The sequence below is a fragment of the Morone saxatilis genome, unplaced genomic scaffold (assembly GCF_004916995.1).
Source record: "Morone saxatilis isolate NCDOM2014 unplaced genomic scaffold, NCSU_SB_2.0 Contig21, whole genome shotgun sequence".
Classification (NCBI taxonomy): Eukaryota; Metazoa; Chordata; class Actinopteri; family Moronidae; genus Morone; species Morone saxatilis.
In genome coordinates, this window is record NW_023339774.1 from 3,446,411 (window position 1) to 3,466,794 (window position 20,384).

The window sequence follows — 20,384 nt, forward strand, 5'->3', positions numbered from 1 at the left end:
AAAACTCTTTTACAACCAGCTGACCTCGCTATGAGCTGATAAAACAGACTAGCTACTGGAGATTTGCACACAACGCCATCAGCTGGCTAAAGTCGCGCCGAGACAACCAGTTCACACTGCTGCAACGTTCTAAAACTGTTTCGTCTTGTGGTGAATCTTTGGTGTGAACTGGGCCTAACGGTTTCCCCCTGCCTCCAGTAACTAAGCTAAGCTAAGCAGCTGCTCCACATCAGACACCATGAGTTAGTTTTATTTCAAACTTCTCGAGGTGTGCTTGTATTGGTTTGAAATGTCTCTGCCCTTATCCAAACAAGTTCAATGCCTGAATTTCTCAGAGCGAGTACTTCATGAAATTAATCTCTGCTCCGGCAGATTTGATCTTATATCATTGTTGAACATCAAAAACAGCCAAAGAGGCCCCAGAGTCTAATGTCTATCCTTGTTCTTTTAAATCACTGAAAACATTTCTGCTACCAAACAAGACACGATCTGCATTTTCTCAGTGGTTCACAGTTTTAGGAGGATTCAGTGTCCTTTACTTGATGTGTCCAGATCCTGATGATGTGAGCAGTCCTGGGTTGTATGGGGAGAAGCTGACTCGGTAGACATCCTGAGAAATGGCCTTGCAGCTCAGCATCACCTCCTCCTGCCTCCAATCCCACAGCGTCAGCATGAAATCGGGTGCACTTCCCACGCTGGCCAGCAGGCTCCCGTCACAGTTAAAGTCCATAAAGCTGTACGCCCGCTCTGTACCGCCTGATGGTCAAATGACAAAGGTTAAAACGTGATCGTCAATGAAACGGAAACAGAGTACTTCAAAAAGGTATAACTCAATGAATCTTGGTCCCATTTACCTCTGAGGATGCGGTACGGTCGTAAGGAGGGGTATTCATAGACTATGATGTTGGGCTGGTTTCCATTCTCTGCTACAACAAAGTACTCCTTGCTAGGGTGTGTCTACACACACACACACAAACACAAACAAATTAACATTTTTATTTTTAAGCAATATCAGTAATGTAAGATGAAAAATTAGCCTAGATAAGTAGATGTTAAGTCAAAATTATAAGATAAAAGTTTTAATTATGAGATAAAAAGTCAAAATTATGAGATTTATCTTATAATGTAACATTTTATCTCATACTTTTGATATGATAGTTTTTTGATTTTTATTATTAAGTTTTTATCTTATTTTTTATTTTACTGGCAGAAACAGGCTTCCATAGGATGCAGTGTATGCCTTAAATGTTTGTTAAAAAGTTAAGAATAAAACATTTTTGTATATAGGTATTTTTCAGAACTTGTACTCCTGTATTATCAGACTACTTAGAGTTACATGTTGCACTTAAGTGAAATATAGTAAGTCATTCATTTATACAGTATTATACATTTTTGCTTTCAAATGCAGGCTTGCACACTCTGTTTTTCCCATAGTTCCAGTCAGCCACTGATTTCCATTAATTTACATATTATATATATGGTATGAAAATTAATCAGTACACTTGTTTGTGGCATGTAATCTATCTCAGTTAAGTCTGCATACATTGTTGTCAAAATTACATATTATTTTGCAGCAATGCAGATTGTTCAAGTCAGTGTGCAGCAAACCAATGGCCTTGAACAGTGAGGAACAATACATCCAAAAAGCTGAACACACCACAGTATGGTTTGCAGTGTTGTGTAGCTGTGATGTAAAGTACATATGACTTTTAGTAAATAGGCCAAAACAAACCACTGGTAGGGTTTATTTGTATATATATATTTGTACATAAAATGTGTACATAATCATCTATAGCTACGTCCCACAATTTCAAAGCTTAAATGTAAACTCATCTGTCTGTTCATCTATCTCAGACAGACAGACAGACAGACTTACCGTGATGGAGCCGATTCCTCCTCCGCTGCAGGAGCGGAGGTATCTCTGCTCCTTGGTAGAAACATCCAGCAGGACGAGCAGGTTTCCTGCTATAAAGATCAGAGTTCTCTCATCCAGCAGCTGCAGGTTCCCCCTGCGCCCACTGTCGTAACCAAAGGAGTGACTGAAGGCCGGACAAATCAAGGATCAGGTTCACTGACAAGATTTACTTTGGATTCTGTCATTATGTTATCAAAGGCCCTATAATAATAATAATAATAATAATAATAATAATAATAACTGCTTGTTTACAGCAATACACCTGCACCTTGTCCTCCATTATCTATATTATTATACTATTACTATGAAAGTAGTGACACAGTGAGTAGTAGAAGTGACACATGCACATTCATTTAACTTATACCACTTACTATATTACTGCTATTGTTATTATATTATTGTTTTTATATTATATCATATACCACAGCTTGCTTTTTCACACTATTGTATTATTACTGTATGGTGTATTAAAAGTTAAATAAGTTCTATATAAATATAAGTTCATCATTCATACTTGTACATATACTTACGCTGTGATATTATCACAAAAACTATTTGCATAACGGATGCACAATCGTGCACAATTCTCATATACAGTCTAAGGTACTGCAATCTATATATTGTAGCATTATAGTGTCACACCTAATTAGTTTCTTATTTTATTTGTATACATTTCATTCAAATTGTTCTCTGAATGAAATTACTATCAATAAAATATTTTCTTATTACAGCATATCGTGTAATAAACCTGCTAACAAACAAACAAGCAAACAAACAAACAGGCGAGACTGAAAATGGTGTCGTGGCAAAGAAAATGTGCTCAGATCAAACAGGGCCCATGTGTTGATGAAAGGCTAGAAAGTCCTTTACGGGGCTTTTTCTCTGTGAATGAGGGGAAAACTCCCTGATGAACACAAACTGTGTGTGCTGTCCGTATGACAGATGTTTATTTCTCTCTATTTACTGAGTATGATGAGAAGAAGTGAGAAGGACTGTGAAGTGAAATGTTTTTCATAAACCGAATGTTCAGCGAAGGATACGAGAGGTGCAGGAGGTTCTCTGGGATTTCAGAGTCCGGTGTGATGGACGGTCTGGAGTGAAGCTCCTCATATTTGTAGTACATGTCTGCAGAGAGCTGCTTTTTTGACCCTCCCTCGGCCTCCTGCTGCATCGCTGCGTGTTGGCTATCAGCTCCTGTGAGGGAGGGAACATTGGACCAGCAATGAGTTTTTGAACTTTTTCCCATCAAATATTTGCATCTTATAAGAAAAAACAATTAATTCTAAGCTTTAGAGAGATAAATCATTGTTTTTAAAAGTCTGGGTCATGACCAAGACAATAAAAAACATCAGGTCATTGGAAACGTCGATAGGTTGCTGAGGAGACACTAACATTATCAATATTAAACCACTGTTAAAGTCTCTTTTTGCTTCTCTCCACAATTTTACTTGTTACAAGGAATCAATTATTATTATCGATTAACGGATTTAAACTGAATCTAACTGAATGTCAGCAGCTTTCATCCTTTACTTTTCAACTGCTTTCACCCTCTGCACATCAACAGACATCTCATATTATTGAACTGTGTAAGTCCATCAGCAGGTACGCTCCAGCTGACAGATCAGGGTCATTAAATGCTTGCTCGTCTCAGCTGATCTTACATTTAACCTGAAACTTCAGCCTAATTCAGGACCTCCATTTTATCTGCTATTTCACTTCTTTCAGTAGTTTATTGTTTGTTAATAGTTGACTAAAATTCAGCCTTTTCTAGCAGTATTGTAAAAAGTTAGTTGTTTGTATCCCATTCTATGCAGTGTTAACATGGAGTGAATAAAAGTGAATCTGAATCTGAAAGCCATTAGCTAAATTAGGTGTTGTTATTATTATTATTACATGCTAATGCTCTCTACCTTCAGTGTTGTCCTGTGAGACAGTCTGTGTGCTCTCAGTCTATACTCACCAACAGGAGCTGTGGTTTCTTCAGACATTTCCGCCGTTAAATCATCTCCTGCCTCCTGCTCTGTTTTTTATCTAACGTTATAAAATTGTAATTTATTATTCAAAGCTATTTTCCAACTTGACCAAAGTGACAGGGGAACGTAAGTTAACAACAAAGCAAAAATAAAACTTCAGGAACTACATTTTCAGTAATTGCGCATCAAGTTAGCACTCACCTAAACGTTTTTACATGAACTTTCACTCATATTTAATATCTGCTAACGTTACATTTTCCGACTCTCCAAGTCCGTTGTAGTTTGGAGGCGTTGCCAGGCAACAAGGAAAGACAATCCGTTGCAAAGCCTACTGGTTAATGTAGTTTCTAAACTTCATTGGAGTTGTCTTAATCTTCGTCCTCATCTTTGGATCAAAAAGGCATAGATAATAATAATTATTTTATCGAATCATAACGATATAATTACGTAATAAAGTTATGTCGGATAGAAGAAACGTCTATCCCTTTAAATGACACTTGTAAACAAACATGGCCGCTGCACTATCTCGCCGATTCGCGCGGTTAACGCCAGAGACTACTGACAGATATCGAACTAGGTCGTTATCGATTCACTGTAGGTCTGCTGAGCCCAACAAATGTTTTAATGTGATGATATGTAAATAAAAGTTCACATTCTACTACTTTTCGGCGAAAAAGAGGTGTCGCAACAACCTACGCTTTACGGCAGCGAAGGTTCCGTGTGATTGGACGTTTTGTGCCGTAAACCGAGCTGTTTCCTGAACGCATGGGACAGAGCTGGGGCAGCGTGTGTGTGTGTGTCTGAATGTAANNGACAGGAGACAGGAGACAGGAGAGGAGACAGTTCTGATAATAAAATGATCATATTTCATGTTGTAAATGTCCTCTGTTGTTATTTATTATGAATATTTATTGTTGTTGTTGTTGTTGTTGTTCGCATCAACAGTACAGATAAAGCCCAGAGCGCGGGGCGTTATCGACTGTGTGAGAATATTTGTTGTCATTTTTGATGTTAGCATATGAACTAGCTTCTGAAAAGCAGCCGAACCGTTCATGGAAGTAAAAGTAGCGACAACACTATCTAAAACGAATACAACTGAAGTTAATGTGCAGCAGTAATGTGTGAATATAAGTACTGTATTAACTCATTAGGAATGTAAAGTAATAACGTATTTATTCCTAGGTTGTTAACGTTAGTTAGTCGACGGAGGTATTGTTGTTTTCTCTTGTTATTTGTGGTCTGACTCTTTAACAGTGCCTCTTATTGAGAGATACAACCTGGTATTTGTGTTCAAAACCTCAATCTGCAAAGAAACAGTTAAAAGCAGCTAACAGAGAGATGTAGTGGATTTAAAGAACAATGTAATGTAACTCTGAACTCTGAAGTCAAAGTGTGGATACTTGGATCAAAAGAGAAATGCCATAATTTGTTTCCGTTTATCACTCAGTGCTGTTGTAGGTTTTGTGATTCTGCCTGTGTAGAATCACCACCTGCATATGTATATCTTACTGTGTGTTTGTAGGTCTCATCACATTGTCTGAAATTATTTTTTTTATGAATTCTTATTTTCAAATGCATATTTCAAATGATTTCTGCAGCCCAACCTAATGTTTATCTCTGTACTGAACCAAATCTGATTAGATTTATGGTTGATCTTCTGTCTTTAACTGCTGGGAACACTCCTGTTCTGTGTAAATCTAACTGGATTTGTTTGATTTTTGCTGACACTTTCAGACATTATGTATATATGTGGGATTCTGGTGTGCAAAAGTCTCTGGAGCCTAGATTTCTGTCTTGTTTGTCTGTTTTTCTGCTCTTGGTATAATTTCCATTTGTCTCTGGGACTCACAGAATGGAGGCTAAATCACAAAAACCCTTCTCGCCTAAAGGTGGAAAGAAGCTTACACAGAAAGGAAAAGGTGAGTGTTAGTTAACATTAACCAGCTGTGTACACCATCACTTTAAGCCAGGTTTGTCATCGACGTGTCTCGCTCTGTCCAGATTCCATAGGGACCAAACTTGGCGGAAAGCCGGGCGGTAAAAAACCCTTCAAACCGTACAACACGGAGAGGAAGAGCAGACCGGGGAAGGGTGGAGATGGCGGCAAGAAACAACACAAATTTGCTTTCTCTAAAGCCGGGAACGGGCCGCAGAAGAGGAAACTGCCCTTTAAAGCGAAAAGGGAAGAAGATGAGGGTGAAGGTGAGAAAACATTTGTTTAATTATAATTTGGTCTTTTTTGTCTCGTTGCTGCTCATCATTCTTGTGTCAGTGTTGTTATATATATATATAAGACAGGTAATATCACAATCTATAAATGTAATGTAAATGCAGCTCGCATATATAGAAATATTGACCTCCATTTTACAACACTGGCACAAATTGCAGCCAGATACAGATGTGCTACATGCTGCAGCACAGTCAGTGAGCAGCTGTTCTGCATCTTGGGTGAGAGGAGAAACAGACTGAGCTCCAGAATCAGTGCATTGTTACTTTCTATTTATCTATGTAGCGACCATTCCGGCCGCTGTACACTCTGTGAGAATTGGCCATTCTAATTAAAGCAAAACAACAACTCTGTATGACCTGGGCCTGTGATTGTTTCACTGCTCTGAACTCGAACTCCTCTCTGTCTCTGATGATTATCACTGAAATGTATAAACATTGTAAGTGATTTCTGAGTGTGTGTGTGTGATCAGGTCCGGTGGCTAAGAAGATGAAGAAAGGCGAGTTTAAGCCGAAGACAAAGGAGATGACGAAGGAGGAGCTGAAGAAGAACAGGCAGCAGAGGAAGAAGGACCTAAAGAAGAACAGGCAGCAGGCGGAGAGGAAGGACATGTTCGAGATCATCTGTCAGGCAAAACGAGTGTGGGGAGACCTCAGGAGGTACACACATGCATACACACTCCAGTGGTGCCTGAATGAGTTTTGAAGTGGGGGGGGGGGGGGGGGGCATTCAGTGTTTGATGATGTAATCGGTAGTGAACTTTTCCATGTCAGCTTCCTTTCAATCTAAGCCCAGCCTACAGGGTTTTGTACTAGAACTAAAATATGGTGAGAAATCAGTGGCCTCAATATACCGTGGCAAACCGTACATCCTTAGAATGAATGAATGTATGATTTCACGAGGCTGTGATTCTCCTATAGTACATATAGTCTCAGCTTTCCAGTCATAGCCAGTTTTATTTCTGTTTATGGCCCACTATGCAGAAACATTCAAGAAGACAAAAAAACTGCATGGGTCAAGGGATCCCTTTGGAGAAAGCCATGCCAGTTTTTGCATTGCCAATTCAATGAGGCCACCACAGAGGAGGTGGTCTGGCAAAAAAAAAAAAAGGTTGAACCATTGCAGTCATCCAGGAACTGACCAGTTTGAGCCCACATTTCCTGGTAGATTACTTTCTGACGTGATTGTAGTGCTGCTGCCTGACAGATGATTGTGTGTGTGTGTGTGTGTGTGTGTCAACAGGAAAAACTGCGACAATGACTTGAAGAAGAAACTGATGAAGGAGCTTCACGATCTGATTCGCGGGAAGATCAAACAGGTGAGTCTCTCTCTGCCTTTTCACCCTTTCACTGCAAACACAGAATCCCTCGAGTGTTTCAGGAAAAGTAGTCTGGTCTGATCTGCAATGTTGGTCCTGAATGTCCACAGATCACCTGTCAATCAAACAGTGGGACATGTGTCTTCTGAAGGTCGCGCTCTTCTTCTTCTTCTATTGGATGTTTTCACTTAAAGATCTGCAAATGTACCAATAGGAAGGATTTATTGTATCTTTATAGGATAATTCGGGTTTATTACAGCTTTCAGTTCTCTCAGTAATTCTAACATTGGGCACACCAAGTTAGTAGCTGAGATTTGGGAACACTTAAAAGAACTCCGAAGGCTCAAGAAATGTGAGCAGTCGGACAGGAAGACTCCCACATTTATGTTCTAAAATCTTGTGGCCTGCTGTTTCTCACTGTCGCCCTCCCGCCTCCAGATGGCGTTTGCTCACGACTCGGTGCGAGTGCTGCAGTGTTTCATCCAGTTCGGCAACCACGAGCAGAGACAGGAAGCGTTTGAGGAGCTCAAAGGTGAAGTTTGCCTCTTTCATCTGCTTCCTTTTAGCTGTGGTCATCATTATGCTTGTTTCATTCCAGCTGTATAGTGTTACTGTCTTACTTCCAGCTGTTCTGTTGTTTTGAGTCCAACATAGACCCATACTGGCATCAATACTCACAATATAAAAAGAGAAACACCAAATAAAGCTAACAAGTCGCAGTGGGACACTGAGTAGCAACATATGTTACCTCATGCTAGTGACTGATGTGCATGCAGGATGTTACTGTGAGATGTGTGCACACGTGGACGAGAGAAAACAAACCATAATAACTGAGGGTTAACAGACAGAGGCTTTAAACTGCACAGTAATCTTGGGAAAATGTTCATTATCCCAAAAAGGGAACTCGCTTGTTAGCTCCGAGGGCAGAATTAGCAATTAGCATCCAACAATCCCAATGAGGTTTGTGCCAGTTTAATCTGTGGTGGTCCAGCATTATTCCTGACAGTGCTGCCACTCATTACTGGAATTCCACGTGTTATGTTAGCTAGCTAAAGCCAGCAGATGTTTATTCAAGTGTGTGGTAAAACATTCTGGAAATGAATTGTTGGCTGACAAATGTAACTCAGAAAAGTTGATTTACCAGTTTTAGGCAAATTGCTTTATTTTGAAATAGTGGAACTGTCCATATATATGCTGCACGCGCATCCTTAATTATTTGTGAACAAGCAACTCGTCTATGAGGTGAATCGTTGAACTGTTTACATCAAGGTCTGCATTTATATGGGTGGCGTCTGAGCGGAGCAGCTGACTAACAGACATTAACTGACGGTGCTTTGTTGTCTCCCACAGATGACATCATCGGTTTGTGTAAATCACAGTACGGCAAACACGTGGTGAAAAAAATGCTGATGTACGGGTGAGTCGGCTCTTTCCAATCCTTGACAAAGTCCAATATAATATATAATATATTGGAGTGTCCATAAACCAAAAACCAGGAAGGAAAAGAACTCTAAATATTGCACGGGAAATAAAAAAGGGCTCAGTTTGCTCCGGTTAAAGTATTAAGATGTTTCGATTGTGTTTCCTCTGCAGGAACAAGGAGCTGATGGCGGCCGTGATGCAAACATTTAAAGGTCACGTGCGGCCAATGCTCCGGCACGCCGCCGCCTCGTCCATCATTGAGTACGCCTACAACGACAAAGCCGTGCTCGCACAGAGGCTCATGCTCACTGAGGAGCTGTACGGAAACACCTTCACTGTCTGCAAGGTACACACACACACACACTCCTGCATGCTACAGCGGTTATAGACCATGATATTTGAGCATGTTGATGTATCCTGGTGGATAAACTGAGAGAGTGTGTGTAATGTCTGCCGTTTCTGTGCCTGTGTGTCCAGTCGACAGTGTGTAACACCATCGAGAAAGTTGCAGAGGGAAACCCGGACAAATTGAACAACATCATCGACGAGATGAAGCAGATTCTCACGCCTATGGCCCAGAAGTAAGTGAGAAAACTTAAAATGGTTAGAAATGAATTTCCTAGTTGACAGGTAATGGATAAATCGACTTTCAGCATTTTCCCTGTTCGTCACTTTGATTATTTAAAGACGTCACTGTGGTTGTGTTTCAGAGAACAAGTGATCAAACACTCTCTGGTCCACAAAGTGTTTCTGGACTTCTTCCTGTTCGCGCCCGACAAACAGAGAACGGTAAGCAGCTCTTTGACACTTACATAATGTTGTATAATTACTAAACAGCAATATATTTCTCTAGAAATGTTCTTAAATACAGTACAAAATGATGTGAAATAAGACGAAATACAACTAAAGTAAAGGAGCTAAATATGAGCAGAAAACTGAAACACTCACTGAATGTGGTACACACTGTAGCATGTTCCTCTCTTTGTGTTCATTCTGATGCGAGCAGGAGATGATCGAGTCCATCAGGGAGTCGGTCGTCTACATGGCTCACACACACGACGGAGCACGAGTGGCAATGCAGTGTCTGTGGCACGGGACGGCCAAGGTACACACACTCACACACACTGAGAGAGCAGACAACACACGTCTGAGTACACCAGTGACAATCTGGCAATGTACTGTAGATTAGTTCATAAACACGTCTCTGTAACACAAACCTGTAAAATAAATATCTGTCTTTGTTTGAGCAAATGTTTTTTCCATGTTTCAGGACAGAAAAGTCATAATCAAAACTATGAAGACGTACATGGTGAAGTTTGCCACGGTGAGTTCTCAGTGCTGCTCCATCCGTCATCCTTCCATCCATCCATCCATCCATTCAATTAAGCAAGCCGTCAATACTTTATTAGCTCATAGGGTTTTAGAAAAGATCAGGCTCAGCTTAAAAAGAGGACTTGTGTGGAAATATCTGAGCTCAGTCATATATCAGAGCGTGTTGGCTTGCATTATTTTCTATCAGAATGTCCTAACTGGCGGCGAGTGACACAGTGTTGCACCGCTTTGAGCTGAACTTTTGTCAAACGCCCTGTTTCTGTTCATTCCTGTTGCTCGCGTTGGAAGCTCTGCATATGGAGATTGTATTCTTCTGTACAGGTCACCTCCCGGTTGGCAGCAGGTTGGAGGGAGATCACCAGAGAGCTGGTGATCGACAAAAACAACCTACCTGCTGTTGGCCATATTTTCATCATTTCCAGCAAAGAAACATAAATATCAAGTACAAACATAACAAGTACTGACCCAGCTTTTATTTGAGTGGCACTGGTTATGTCTCCAGTCTGACCTCCAGCACACAGCCAATAGGAACGTAGTTTGATTGCATGACAGCAAAGTGCATATTATGGGATTCAGTGTGGACAGAAAGCGTCCGATATAGTGCGATGCAACAGGATTGACACTCGCACGCAGTTAGGACACAGCGTCAACTTTTGTTGTCAGATCTGTTCCGACTGTTCATGTGTGACTGTTGTCTGTCCTCAGGGGGAGTTTGGTCACCTGGTTCTTCTGGCCATGTTCGACTCTGTGGACGACACCAAGCTGGTCAAACAGGCCGTGCTCTCGGTGAGTCTGATGTCATGTTGTGTGATTATGCTCAATGAGTCTCAGTGAACATCCACTGCAGTTGGCTAAGAATCTGTATGACGTGGAGAAGATGTAAAGCTGCAGTCAGGTCACAAATATCACTTTGCAGTTGTCTAAAACTCATCTCACCTGTTTGTCCACCTGTTCAGGAAATCTTGGCGTCTCTGGATGAGGTCATCGGTAATAAATATGGCAAGAAGGTTTTGTTGTACCTGCTGAGCCCCAGAGACCATGCTCACCTGCTGCCGGAGATCATCAAGGTGCTGGAGCAAGGAGATGGAAACGTACACAGGTAACAGCTGTGTGTGTGTGTGTGTCTGAATATAAGGACACCTCACAGACTTGTTAGCGCATGGTCTTTGTCCTAAGTTTAGAAGTGTAGAAGCACTACATTGCCAAGTCCCTCCTGCTTTCTCTCTGTATGTCCCAACAAACCCATCACACCTGAATGCCCCAGCTGTCAGTAAAAAGGGGAAGGAAGTGCATTACTCACTGCCTGTAGCACAACAGGACAATAAATAAGGACAGCTGCAGCAGGTTTCAAGCCTTCATAAGCTGATGTAGTTGTTGACAGCTGATGAGAGGACCGTGACATCTCTTCCGTCTTCCTGTCATCAGTAAAAAGGACATGGCGATTCGGAGGAAGGAGCTGCTGGAAGTCGTCTCCCCCCCGCTGCTGGAGTATCTTCGCGACAACGCCGCCACCATGGTGACGGACAAGGCGAGCAGCGTCACCGTCAGCGACATCCTGGCGTCGGCCTGCGGGGACCTGCAGCCCGCCATGACTGCTGTGGCTAAGCTGGCCAATCAGGAGTTAGTGCCAGGAGGGATCAAGGGACAGGTAGGGAGGGGGGGGGAACCATCTGCCGGTCACATTCTCAGGTTTAGTCTCATGTCACTGTAAAACATTAGCTAGTAGCAGTTTGTGTCACATTATATTTCGGAGAATGAGCCATGACTACTTCTACTGGAGTTACGTTGAGGAATATAAACGTGTTTTTCTACTAAACCTTTTCATCAACAAAGTCCAAAGTTTTTAAATGTTAAACGTAAGCAGCTGCATAAAAACTTCATCTAAATAATCTGTACATTGGATATTTCTGGCCTCCACGCCAACCATTCATTCCTGATAATGGCATTATCCTGTTTAATACCAGGGGCACTTGCCGTTTTGCAAGCTAAAACCCCCTGGAAACACCTGAGGGTTTAAATAATAACTGGAACAATTCTCTCCATCCCATAAGGTTCTTATGCGATGGAAACGTTGTTCACTATTCCAGTAAATAGGAGGAACCTTAGATATGACTAAATATAAAATAACAGTGTGGATTTTTCCACTACCTGAAGGGCAATTTCTACGGGAATAGTTGTTGTTGTTGTTGTTGGTGTTGTTGTTGTTGGCTGTTCTTCAGTGTGAACTCTGTGTGTGTTTCTGCTGCAGCTTCATATGGCGGAGCATCCAGCAGGACACCTGGTGCTGAAGTGGCTCATAGAGCAGGACATGACACTGGCAGAGGCCGGCAAAGAAGGTACGTACACACACACAGACACACAGACACACAGACACACAGACAGTAATTTGGCTATAAAGTGCCAGTTGATGTTGTGGTCATTATATGGAGGTTTTACATATTGAAGCACATTGATTTCATACATTTTGTATGAAGTTTAAATCACTGTTGACCATTTTCTAAAACCATCCCATCAGTTTAGGGTTCATTTCAGTTTATGTCAGCATGCTGAGGAAATGAACTTAAAGTCTTGAAGTCACTGAGAAACTTTCAAAGCCATTTTGTTTTTTGTGAGTTAATTCAAATTCACAAAAATAAGTCTGATTAAAGAGTTCTGTTTGTGTGCGTCACAGAGTTCAGGAGTTATGTGAATGTGTAAAACAATTAAATGGCCACTAGAGGGCACCATCTGCACCAAAAAGTGTTGACCCATGACCCGACCTTTCACCAGATTACACTGACTGAACGAAACAAAACATCCTTGAGCTAAATATAGGTTCAAATATGAATAACTTCAGCCTTTCCTCGCTCTCATTCTGCCTGTTAATGTCTGCCTCACCTGCCCTCTCAGAGCGCTTCGGCAGGATACTGGTGGACACAGTGGGAACAGACAACCTGAAGAGCTGGGTCAAAGTCAACAGAGGAGCCATGGTGCTCTGCAGGTCAGTGGACACACATTGTAGAGAAGTTTATATGGGCGTGTTTTCACCCCGCTAACACAAAGATAGAGCCCAATATTTGGGTAGAAACGTTAACAACCAAATCAAACTAAGCAATGAAATCACATCATTTGCTTCTGCTGTAGAAGTGTCATTGTTAAGAATGATTAACATTTGAAATAGTTAGGAAATAAACATTTGGATATGTGGCCACAAGCCAACCAGCCTTTTAACTCTTTGCCTGTGTTCTGGCGTGCAGCCTCCTGAACAGCTATGACAAGTCCGTGGCCGCGGAGGTGAAGGCGGCGCTGGAGTCCATCAAGTCGGAGCTCAGCAGCATCAGCAACAACAAAGGAGCTGAAATCCTGCTGGAGCATCTGAACAAATAGAGACTTTTTATTTCAAACAAACTGGTGATGTGAAACGCATCACTTCCTGTGCAGCAGTCCTTTCTTTTTCCAGAAAACGAATACAAGGATGGGAGTTGTTTGCAAATGGCAACGTTTTCAGGAAGTGGATACAACCTGGAATACTGCTGCGTGGTTTCAGCCCTTGATGGGAAAATGGAGAAGAGTTTGGAAATGGAAATAAAAGTGTTTGGAGGACAAAGTGATGCTAAGAGGAAACGGGTTAAAATACACAGATTCATTCACCAGTTTTACAACACATGAACAGAAAACAACGTACATCTTTTTAATTCTGTACTAGAACAACTGTTCTCTCCAGTCACTTCTATATTTATACTTTATTCAATAACTGTTAAGCTACTGTCAATTAAACATTTTTCACATTAAAAGCTCTCCTGGCAAAAGAACTGCACCCTTTGAGTTGCTGAATGCTTTTAAAGTGAAACATTTGCAGGAAGTGTTGAGCTTTATTGACCGTAGCTTAAAACTGCAAAGTAAATAAATAAACAACTGACGAGTGAGTGAACAGTATTTCTGTCAGAGAAACTCGGAGCGGCCGGTGGGTGATTGAGATATGATTCTGTTGGTTTACTGTTGGAGTCAGCGTCACAAGACAACACGTAAACATGGATGAAGTGTTGAGTTTGCATTGACACCAAATAAAAACAGAGCAGGTCATTATCCAGGGAGAGTTCTTCCTAAAATATAATCCTGGTGCTCTTTGCAGTTGAAAATTGAATCAACTATTTGACATTTATTGGTATACAGAGTCCGTTTGCCGTCCTCTTGTGCTTTCTATCGTGCAGATAGTTTTGGTTTTATTTGTCCAGGTTTTAAGATGTATAGATAGATTTCTGCTTGAGGTGAATGGAGTTTTAATTTTGGTGCTCAAAGCACTGCAGTTGAACCGTTCACCCATGATATTTATTTTACAGGAGCGGTGTCTCTGTTGCTCAGTACACAACAGACACATATCTCAAAATCTGGACAAATACAACTAAAACCATCTGGCTGTACAACCTGAAGGTCTTTTGGTCATTTGCAAGAAGTGGCCCTAAACTAACAAACAGTCCACTATCCTGATTGTTTGTGCCATCCTCTGTTTCAGATTTTTATGTAAGATTTTGTACCTTGAGTGATTAATAATTGTATTGGCTAAAAAGAAAATGTTTGCAAAATAAAGATTATTAAGGTACTTGATTTTTTCTCCTATTTCTTTAAACTAAATGGTAAATAATAAAACACTGTCATAATGGTGAGGTGCTTTATGTAGCTTTCAGTAAGCTTTATGATGATAAAGAGAGAGACATCATCGGAGAGGTTTATTATTAGAGAGAGACAAATGGGACACAAACAGGTCTAATGTTCGTTCATTTGTCAGGTCTTGACTTCTGATTTATTTCCCTCCTGAATTACTTGTGATCATTAGAGACTAAAGGTGTGGATGGAGGAAGAGTATAGGTTGGTGAAGATGGTCGTACAGACAGCTGTAAGCATCAGAATATATTAGCATTTTGGCAAATCAAACATGAATTCTGACATTATCATTTTCAGTCAATTCCCAACCTGCACCACCAATTCAGAAGGTGTTCACTTACTTTTCTCCCGTTGCATGCTGGGATTAACAGGAATAGACACGTATAAAGGATGATAGAGGTAAGTTTAATTAAAGGTTATATATACGAAATTCATTGCCAGCAGATGTCGCACTAGAGCACCAGCATCTCAGACTAAAACAATGGACATATTACCTCGCAGATAATCGTAAAACACTACAAACTGGACAGAAACAAAACAGAACTTCCCAACAATCGCCCTCTCTGGTTATAAGTAAACCCTTAGGTCAGAGTTAGATGTAAAAATAGCGAAACGGGCTGCAATGGCTGTCATGTAACGTTAACTAATTCTTGTACATCCACTAAAGGTTTCTGCCACTGACAGGCTCAGATTGTTATTCTAAGAGTCTGACAACATTATGGAAAGGATTCCTACAGAGATATAGCTCTTGTTCAACCAATAATATATAATAGATAAAAACAGTAGTTTTACCTTGCATATCATCCTTTCATAACTTCAATCAAAGTGGACAGAAGGTAAATTAATTCAGCAACGTAGATTAGAAAAAAAAAAAACACAGTTTCAGCCAGTCTCCTCAGTTGTACAGGGAGGGAGACTCACATGCACCAACCTGCATTTGCGGCCAGCCTTGGCGTTGTAAACAAACCAGAGAGAGGCTGCGATAGCAACACAGGCAGAGTGATAGTGTCATTCTCTGCTCAGGACATAGTGACTCCATCATATATATAGTGACATGCTGCTATATCTATGTTCTAAATCTCATATATAACTTTTAAATGTCCTTTCAGGAAAAATATCGTCCTCAAAAGTGTGTTACCGGAGGTCCAGACAGCTGGAGATTTCTCAGCAGGTACTGGTTCAATGACTCTGAGTGGCATAATGACCTGTGCAGGATGTCCCAGGTTCATTTGCAGTTCCATAAACTGGCAGTCTCTGCTGTCTCTGCTGTCCTGATCACATCCCTGACTGTCACTTCAGATCTTACTGTAGTCCTGGCTCACTGCAGACGGGATGTCCTCTGCTGTACGACGTCCTCGCAGCACTCAGCCAACCTCTTTGCCGCTCTCTTGGCAAACTGCACCTTCCCGCGGGCCCTGGTGACGGCCGTGTACTCGTGGGTCTTGAGCTTGGTGTAATAGTCGGAGAACTTGTTGTAGAGGATGGAGATGGGCATGCCGTTGAGGATGACGCCGAAGGAGATGCAGGCGAAGGCGAAGATACGGCCCAGGTTGGTCTCAGGGAACATGTCGCCGTAGCCCACTGTGGAAATACTCACCTAAAGAATCAAAGAAAAAACATTATTATTCATGTTAGTCTTACTTATGACTTATCCTGTTTTCTAACAGGGCTTTTTAAAAATAATTGTATTTAAATACATACATACATAATGAAATGGTTTTTACATTTTTAACTTTAAAACAACAAGCGTATTATTTATGCCCGACATTTTTTCAGTAGTAGTCATTCAGTGTATTTACATTCACTTGTCATTCTTAGTGGCGGAGTCTGCCATTCGTGCGTTGGATTCAAATCGAAAACAAACGCAACAGGGATTCACAGGAGACAGTTTATGCATGCATCACTTTCCTACAGCTGTATCAGAGAAATATGGGGTTGCTTGTGAAGCAGTCACAGGAAACGCAATGTACTGCTGTAAAATACATCTATAAATTGCAGTTGCTCTTCTGTATTTTTAACAGAGTAGCTGTTTAATATAACAATCTAAATGATCTGTATTTCTATACGTAATCAGAAAAGCCGGACGTGGGTGGTGCTAATCTGAAGTTGTTCATTTTAGTCTTAAAATGATATGGGTTTATCAGAAGTTGCTATATTTATTAGAAAACTATTTACAGAACAGTCTCAGAACTGAGCTTCAGGTCAACGTCTTTCATCACACAAGAGAACTATTTAGAGTTTATTCATGAAAGTTACTACATTACTACGTACACAAGTACGGATATTGACACACTTTACTCCAATGATACTTTTGACAGTGAGAATAAAAAAGCTAGTAGTTTGGTGGTGTGTGGCTCAATGTTTTGCACAGGGGACATCTCAAATTTGAGAAAAAGTTGCATTCATTGGACAAAGTCTAAGGTGGTGCAGAATTCACAGTGTGTACTAAATATATTGGCTGCTGTATTTTTGAAAAACTCACTGGCTGAGGGTGATACACATTTCTGTGTGCACTGTTTTAGCTTACTGAGATCAAAATTAAAGCTTCTGCTTCTACAACACTGCCAGAAATGTGAATATGTAGGCAACAGAGAACAGGTGGAGACAGAAAGCAGGTCGACTGACAGGCTGTGTTTATGTGTGGACTCACAGCGGCCCACCACCATGCGTGCGGCATGGAGGTAAAGTTGGTGTTGTAAACGTCGTGCTCCACAGTGTACACCATGGCTGAAAACATGAAGATGCCCATGCCGATGAAGAGCAGTAAACAGCCCACCTGCACACACAAACGCATTTTAATATGCATTTCCTGTCCTTTGTTCTTGCTTTATGTTTTAGATACTGTGAGGCATAAAGTCTTAGATTCATTAGCCTTAACATGTATCTGTACTTATAGGCCATGCCAAACACTATCTTCACCACTTCTCCAACAAATTTCCTCAAATACTCACTAGATTTGGTCCGTACTTGAACAAAAATAAAAGTAAAAAGTTATTCCTATGATAACTATAATTGACACAAGTTGTTGGTACAGTCGGACCTGCTGGTAGCACTGTCTCAGTGTAAAGCCGAAGGCCCTGAGGCCTGTCGAGTGACGAGCCAGCTTCAAGATCCTGAAGATTCGCATCAGACGCATGATCCTCAGAACCTGACCCACCTATCAACAAGAAAAAACAAACAAGAAGAACCAATTAATATGAGTAAGACAAATAAATCTCATCATCCCCTCTCCCAGCAGCCCTCTCTGACCTTTCCGACACGCGCAACGGTCTCGATGTCCCCCGAGTGCAGGTGCATGTCCTCGTCTTCGAAGTACTCCAAGGCCATCTGCAGGTAGTGCGGCAGGATGGCCACCATGTCGACGGTGTTCAGCATGCTGCGTCCAAAACACTTGAGGTCGGGGGTGGACGCCAGGCGCAGCAGGTACTCCAAGGTGAAGAAGGTGATGCAGAACGTCTCCACGTTCTCGCCATAGAATCTGCCGCTGGGTTCGCCCGACGCTGTCTGGAAGAGGAAGGAACAGTAAATAATAAATAAATCCTGTTTTTGACTGTTTGTTTGAACTATTTCTCCACATTAAAATGTTTATTTTTCTTTGACAAAGTTATGCTTTTGCTGTGGTAATGCAGTTTGGGATAATTGCAGATGCGTGTTCTTTACGTTTCTGCACATTTGCTGTTGACTGATTTGAAAAGCATGTGAATCTATGAATATATACAGTATTCTAAGAATAAATCTACATTCTTCCTGTGCACATGCGTGTGCATTTAACTCTGTACTAACAATAATTCACAGATGGTGTATGACATGTCATCTCAGTTCATCTATATTTACACATATGCACTCACACTGTTACCTCTATCACAGGAAGACCATTTGTGTCTGCAACATTATCACGTAGAATAAAACAAGACTTGATAAGGAGGCAAGAGTGTGAACGTACTTTTTATTGCCAATTTGTGAGCGGGTTGTAATTTAACTTTAAAATGAGTCCTTCCCTTTCTCAGTTGCCTGTGGAAGAGCCTCTCCTATACACACAAACCAATGCGAAGAATCTGTCTTATCCTTCTACATACACACAAAAAGTAAAACACCTTGTACTGCATCTCCTCCACAGTGTTGAGCGTCATGGCGACCAGCGATACCAGCACAAAGATGGAGGAAGCGATCCCCATCAGCTTGGCAGTGATGGAGGAGAAAGGCTTCTCCATCAGGTTCCAGATCCACCTTCGGATCAGGCCGAAGGCCATGCCATCAAATAACGCCTCGTTCTCCTCCATCTCCACCTGGAGGACACAAGAATACATAGTCACAGAATAGAAACAGGAGAAACATTATTGTTCAATCAGTGAATACATAAAAATGGCAAAATATGGGATCTATTTCTTTTAGTAAAATATGTAACTTTTTCAGAACACAGACAAAAACTACAGTTTTGAGGACAGATCACAAAGAGCAAAAGAACCAAACAAAACAAAACTGAATTGAAAACCTAAATGTCAAGAAAACACAATGGGGAAGAAACTGGCACAACACCCTGCATCAGAGTGGGACCTCTGTGATGGAAACATCTGTCTAAATCTGTGCCAAGAAACGGCTTATTCTCCATCTGTTAAGACGGCGGAGTGGAGCAGTGATTTATAATGTAGGTCAGACAGACTCAGAGTCAGCCAGCAGATTACTGCTCACAGGTGAAAATAAAAAACATAAACTGCTGTACCAATGAAGCTAGGAGGTGATGACTTCTTGACATTTCATCTGGAGGGGAAAAAGTCATTAGTACCACAAATATGCTAGTTCATGACTTAGTTCACAGGACGGTTTAGTTCCATAGACTGGCTCTGTGTGTGCTGTGGACTATCCAGAGTAACTGGGATACTGTTTTTAGAAAGAAGCACTGCTATTGAATATTCTATAAATAAACACAGGAAATAAAACCAAAACTGTATGCACTGATAAATACCACTAGAAAGAGTCAGGCTCGTTCAGAACAGAACTACCAAAGAGCATTATCAGGGTCAGCACATCGACATTTGCCTTAGCATATCATATGAAGATTTATTGAACTGTGACTATAAGTTCCTAGCTGGTCTTTTTACTTTTAGCAGACTGGTGTAACCTAGGTAACTACAATAAGTTAGCTAACTTATTAGCTACTGTAAATCCTCCTGCCACCATAGTTTAGCAATTCTCTCATTTTCTTTACGTTGAAATAAATTATGATTGTTAGCTGTGCCTTGTATGTTAGCTAATGTAGCTTTTTAACTTTTTAAACCAGCAAGTGTTAGGAGCCAGCATATCCTTGCTATCTTTATTAGCTTGTGTTAACTCATATCTCTTACAAAAGCATCTACAGCCATAGCTGCTAGCATGGCAGCTGTGAGGCCGTACTTAAAGGTGCAGGGTAGGAGTTATCCCTGGCCTCACCCACCCTTCCAATGTGTAGGAGAAACTACGGTGGCTACAAAACTAACAACAACCGTGAAAGGCTCTATCTGTGGTTGGTTTGAATGTTTTGGGCTACTGTCGAAATATGGCAGACTTCGTAAAAAAAAA

General features: G+C 41.1%; 3 protein-coding genes across 5 annotated transcripts in view; 1 reads left to right on the forward strand and 2 right to left on the reverse strand.

The window, feature by feature from the left end:
- The window catches only part of LOC118332423 (cilia- and flagella-associated protein 44-like), a 15,690-nt gene extending 11,384 nt beyond the window's left edge, over positions 1–4,306 (reverse strand). Inside the window, exons 1-5 of the mRNA XM_035667697.1 lie at positions 3,876–4,306; positions 2,956–3,109; positions 1,877–2,039; positions 855–957; positions 540–756 (exon numbers count right to left, since the gene is read on the reverse strand). Coding sequence (XP_035523590.1) covers positions 540–756; positions 855–957; positions 1,877–2,039; positions 2,956–3,109; positions 3,876–3,903 — 665 coding nt within the window. The 5' untranslated portion in view covers positions 3,904–4,306. The remainder of the gene's footprint in view (positions 1–539; positions 757–854; positions 958–1,876; positions 2,040–2,955; positions 3,110–3,875) is intronic.
- Positions 1–14,771, forward strand: part of pum3 (pumilio RNA-binding family member 3) — a 17,815-nt gene extending 3,044 nt beyond the window's left edge. Inside the window, exons 2-19 of one of the 3 annotated variants that reach the window (XM_035667699.1) lie at positions 4,675–4,694; positions 5,740–5,807; positions 5,890–6,090; positions 6,588–6,774; positions 7,358–7,433; positions 7,872–7,965; positions 8,784–8,850; positions 9,027–9,201; positions 9,333–9,436; positions 9,566–9,644; positions 9,862–9,960; positions 10,126–10,179; positions 10,893–10,973; positions 11,144–11,286; positions 11,613–11,835; positions 12,436–12,523; positions 13,077–13,167; positions 13,424–14,771. In XM_035667699.1, coding sequence (XP_035523592.1) covers positions 5,741–5,807; positions 5,890–6,090; positions 6,588–6,774; positions 7,358–7,433; positions 7,872–7,965; positions 8,784–8,850; positions 9,027–9,201; positions 9,333–9,436; positions 9,566–9,644; positions 9,862–9,960; positions 10,126–10,179; positions 10,893–10,973; positions 11,144–11,286; positions 11,613–11,835; positions 12,436–12,523; positions 13,077–13,167; positions 13,424–13,553 — 1,959 coding nt within the window. In that variant the 5' untranslated portion in view covers positions 4,675–4,694; position 5,740 and the 3' untranslated portion in view covers positions 13,554–14,771. Of the gene's footprint in view, positions 1–4,626; positions 4,695–4,823; positions 4,872–5,739; positions 5,808–5,889; positions 6,091–6,587; positions 6,775–7,357; positions 7,434–7,871; positions 7,966–8,783; positions 8,851–9,026; positions 9,202–9,332; positions 9,437–9,565; positions 9,645–9,861; positions 9,961–10,125; positions 10,180–10,892; positions 10,974–11,143; positions 11,287–11,612; positions 11,836–12,435; positions 12,524–13,076; positions 13,168–13,423 lie in introns of those variants that run through there. The other 2 variants (XM_035667698.1, XM_035667700.1) reach the window with 2 other exon arrangements.
- A 435-nt stretch (positions 14,772–15,206) lies between these two features.
- Positions 15,207–20,384, reverse strand: part of kcnv2a (potassium channel, subfamily V, member 2a) — a 7,828-nt gene continuing 2,650 nt past the window's right edge. Inside the window, exons 5-9 of the mRNA XM_035667701.1 lie at positions 18,923–19,114; positions 18,078–18,332; positions 17,869–17,985; positions 17,479–17,604; positions 15,207–16,425 (exon numbers count right to left, since the gene is read on the reverse strand). Of these exons, the coding sequence (XP_035523594.1) occupies positions 16,147–16,425; positions 17,479–17,604; positions 17,869–17,985; positions 18,078–18,332; positions 18,923–19,114 (969 nt within the window). The 3' untranslated portion in view covers positions 15,207–16,146. The remainder of the gene's footprint in view (positions 16,426–17,478; positions 17,605–17,868; positions 17,986–18,077; positions 18,333–18,922; positions 19,115–20,384) is intronic.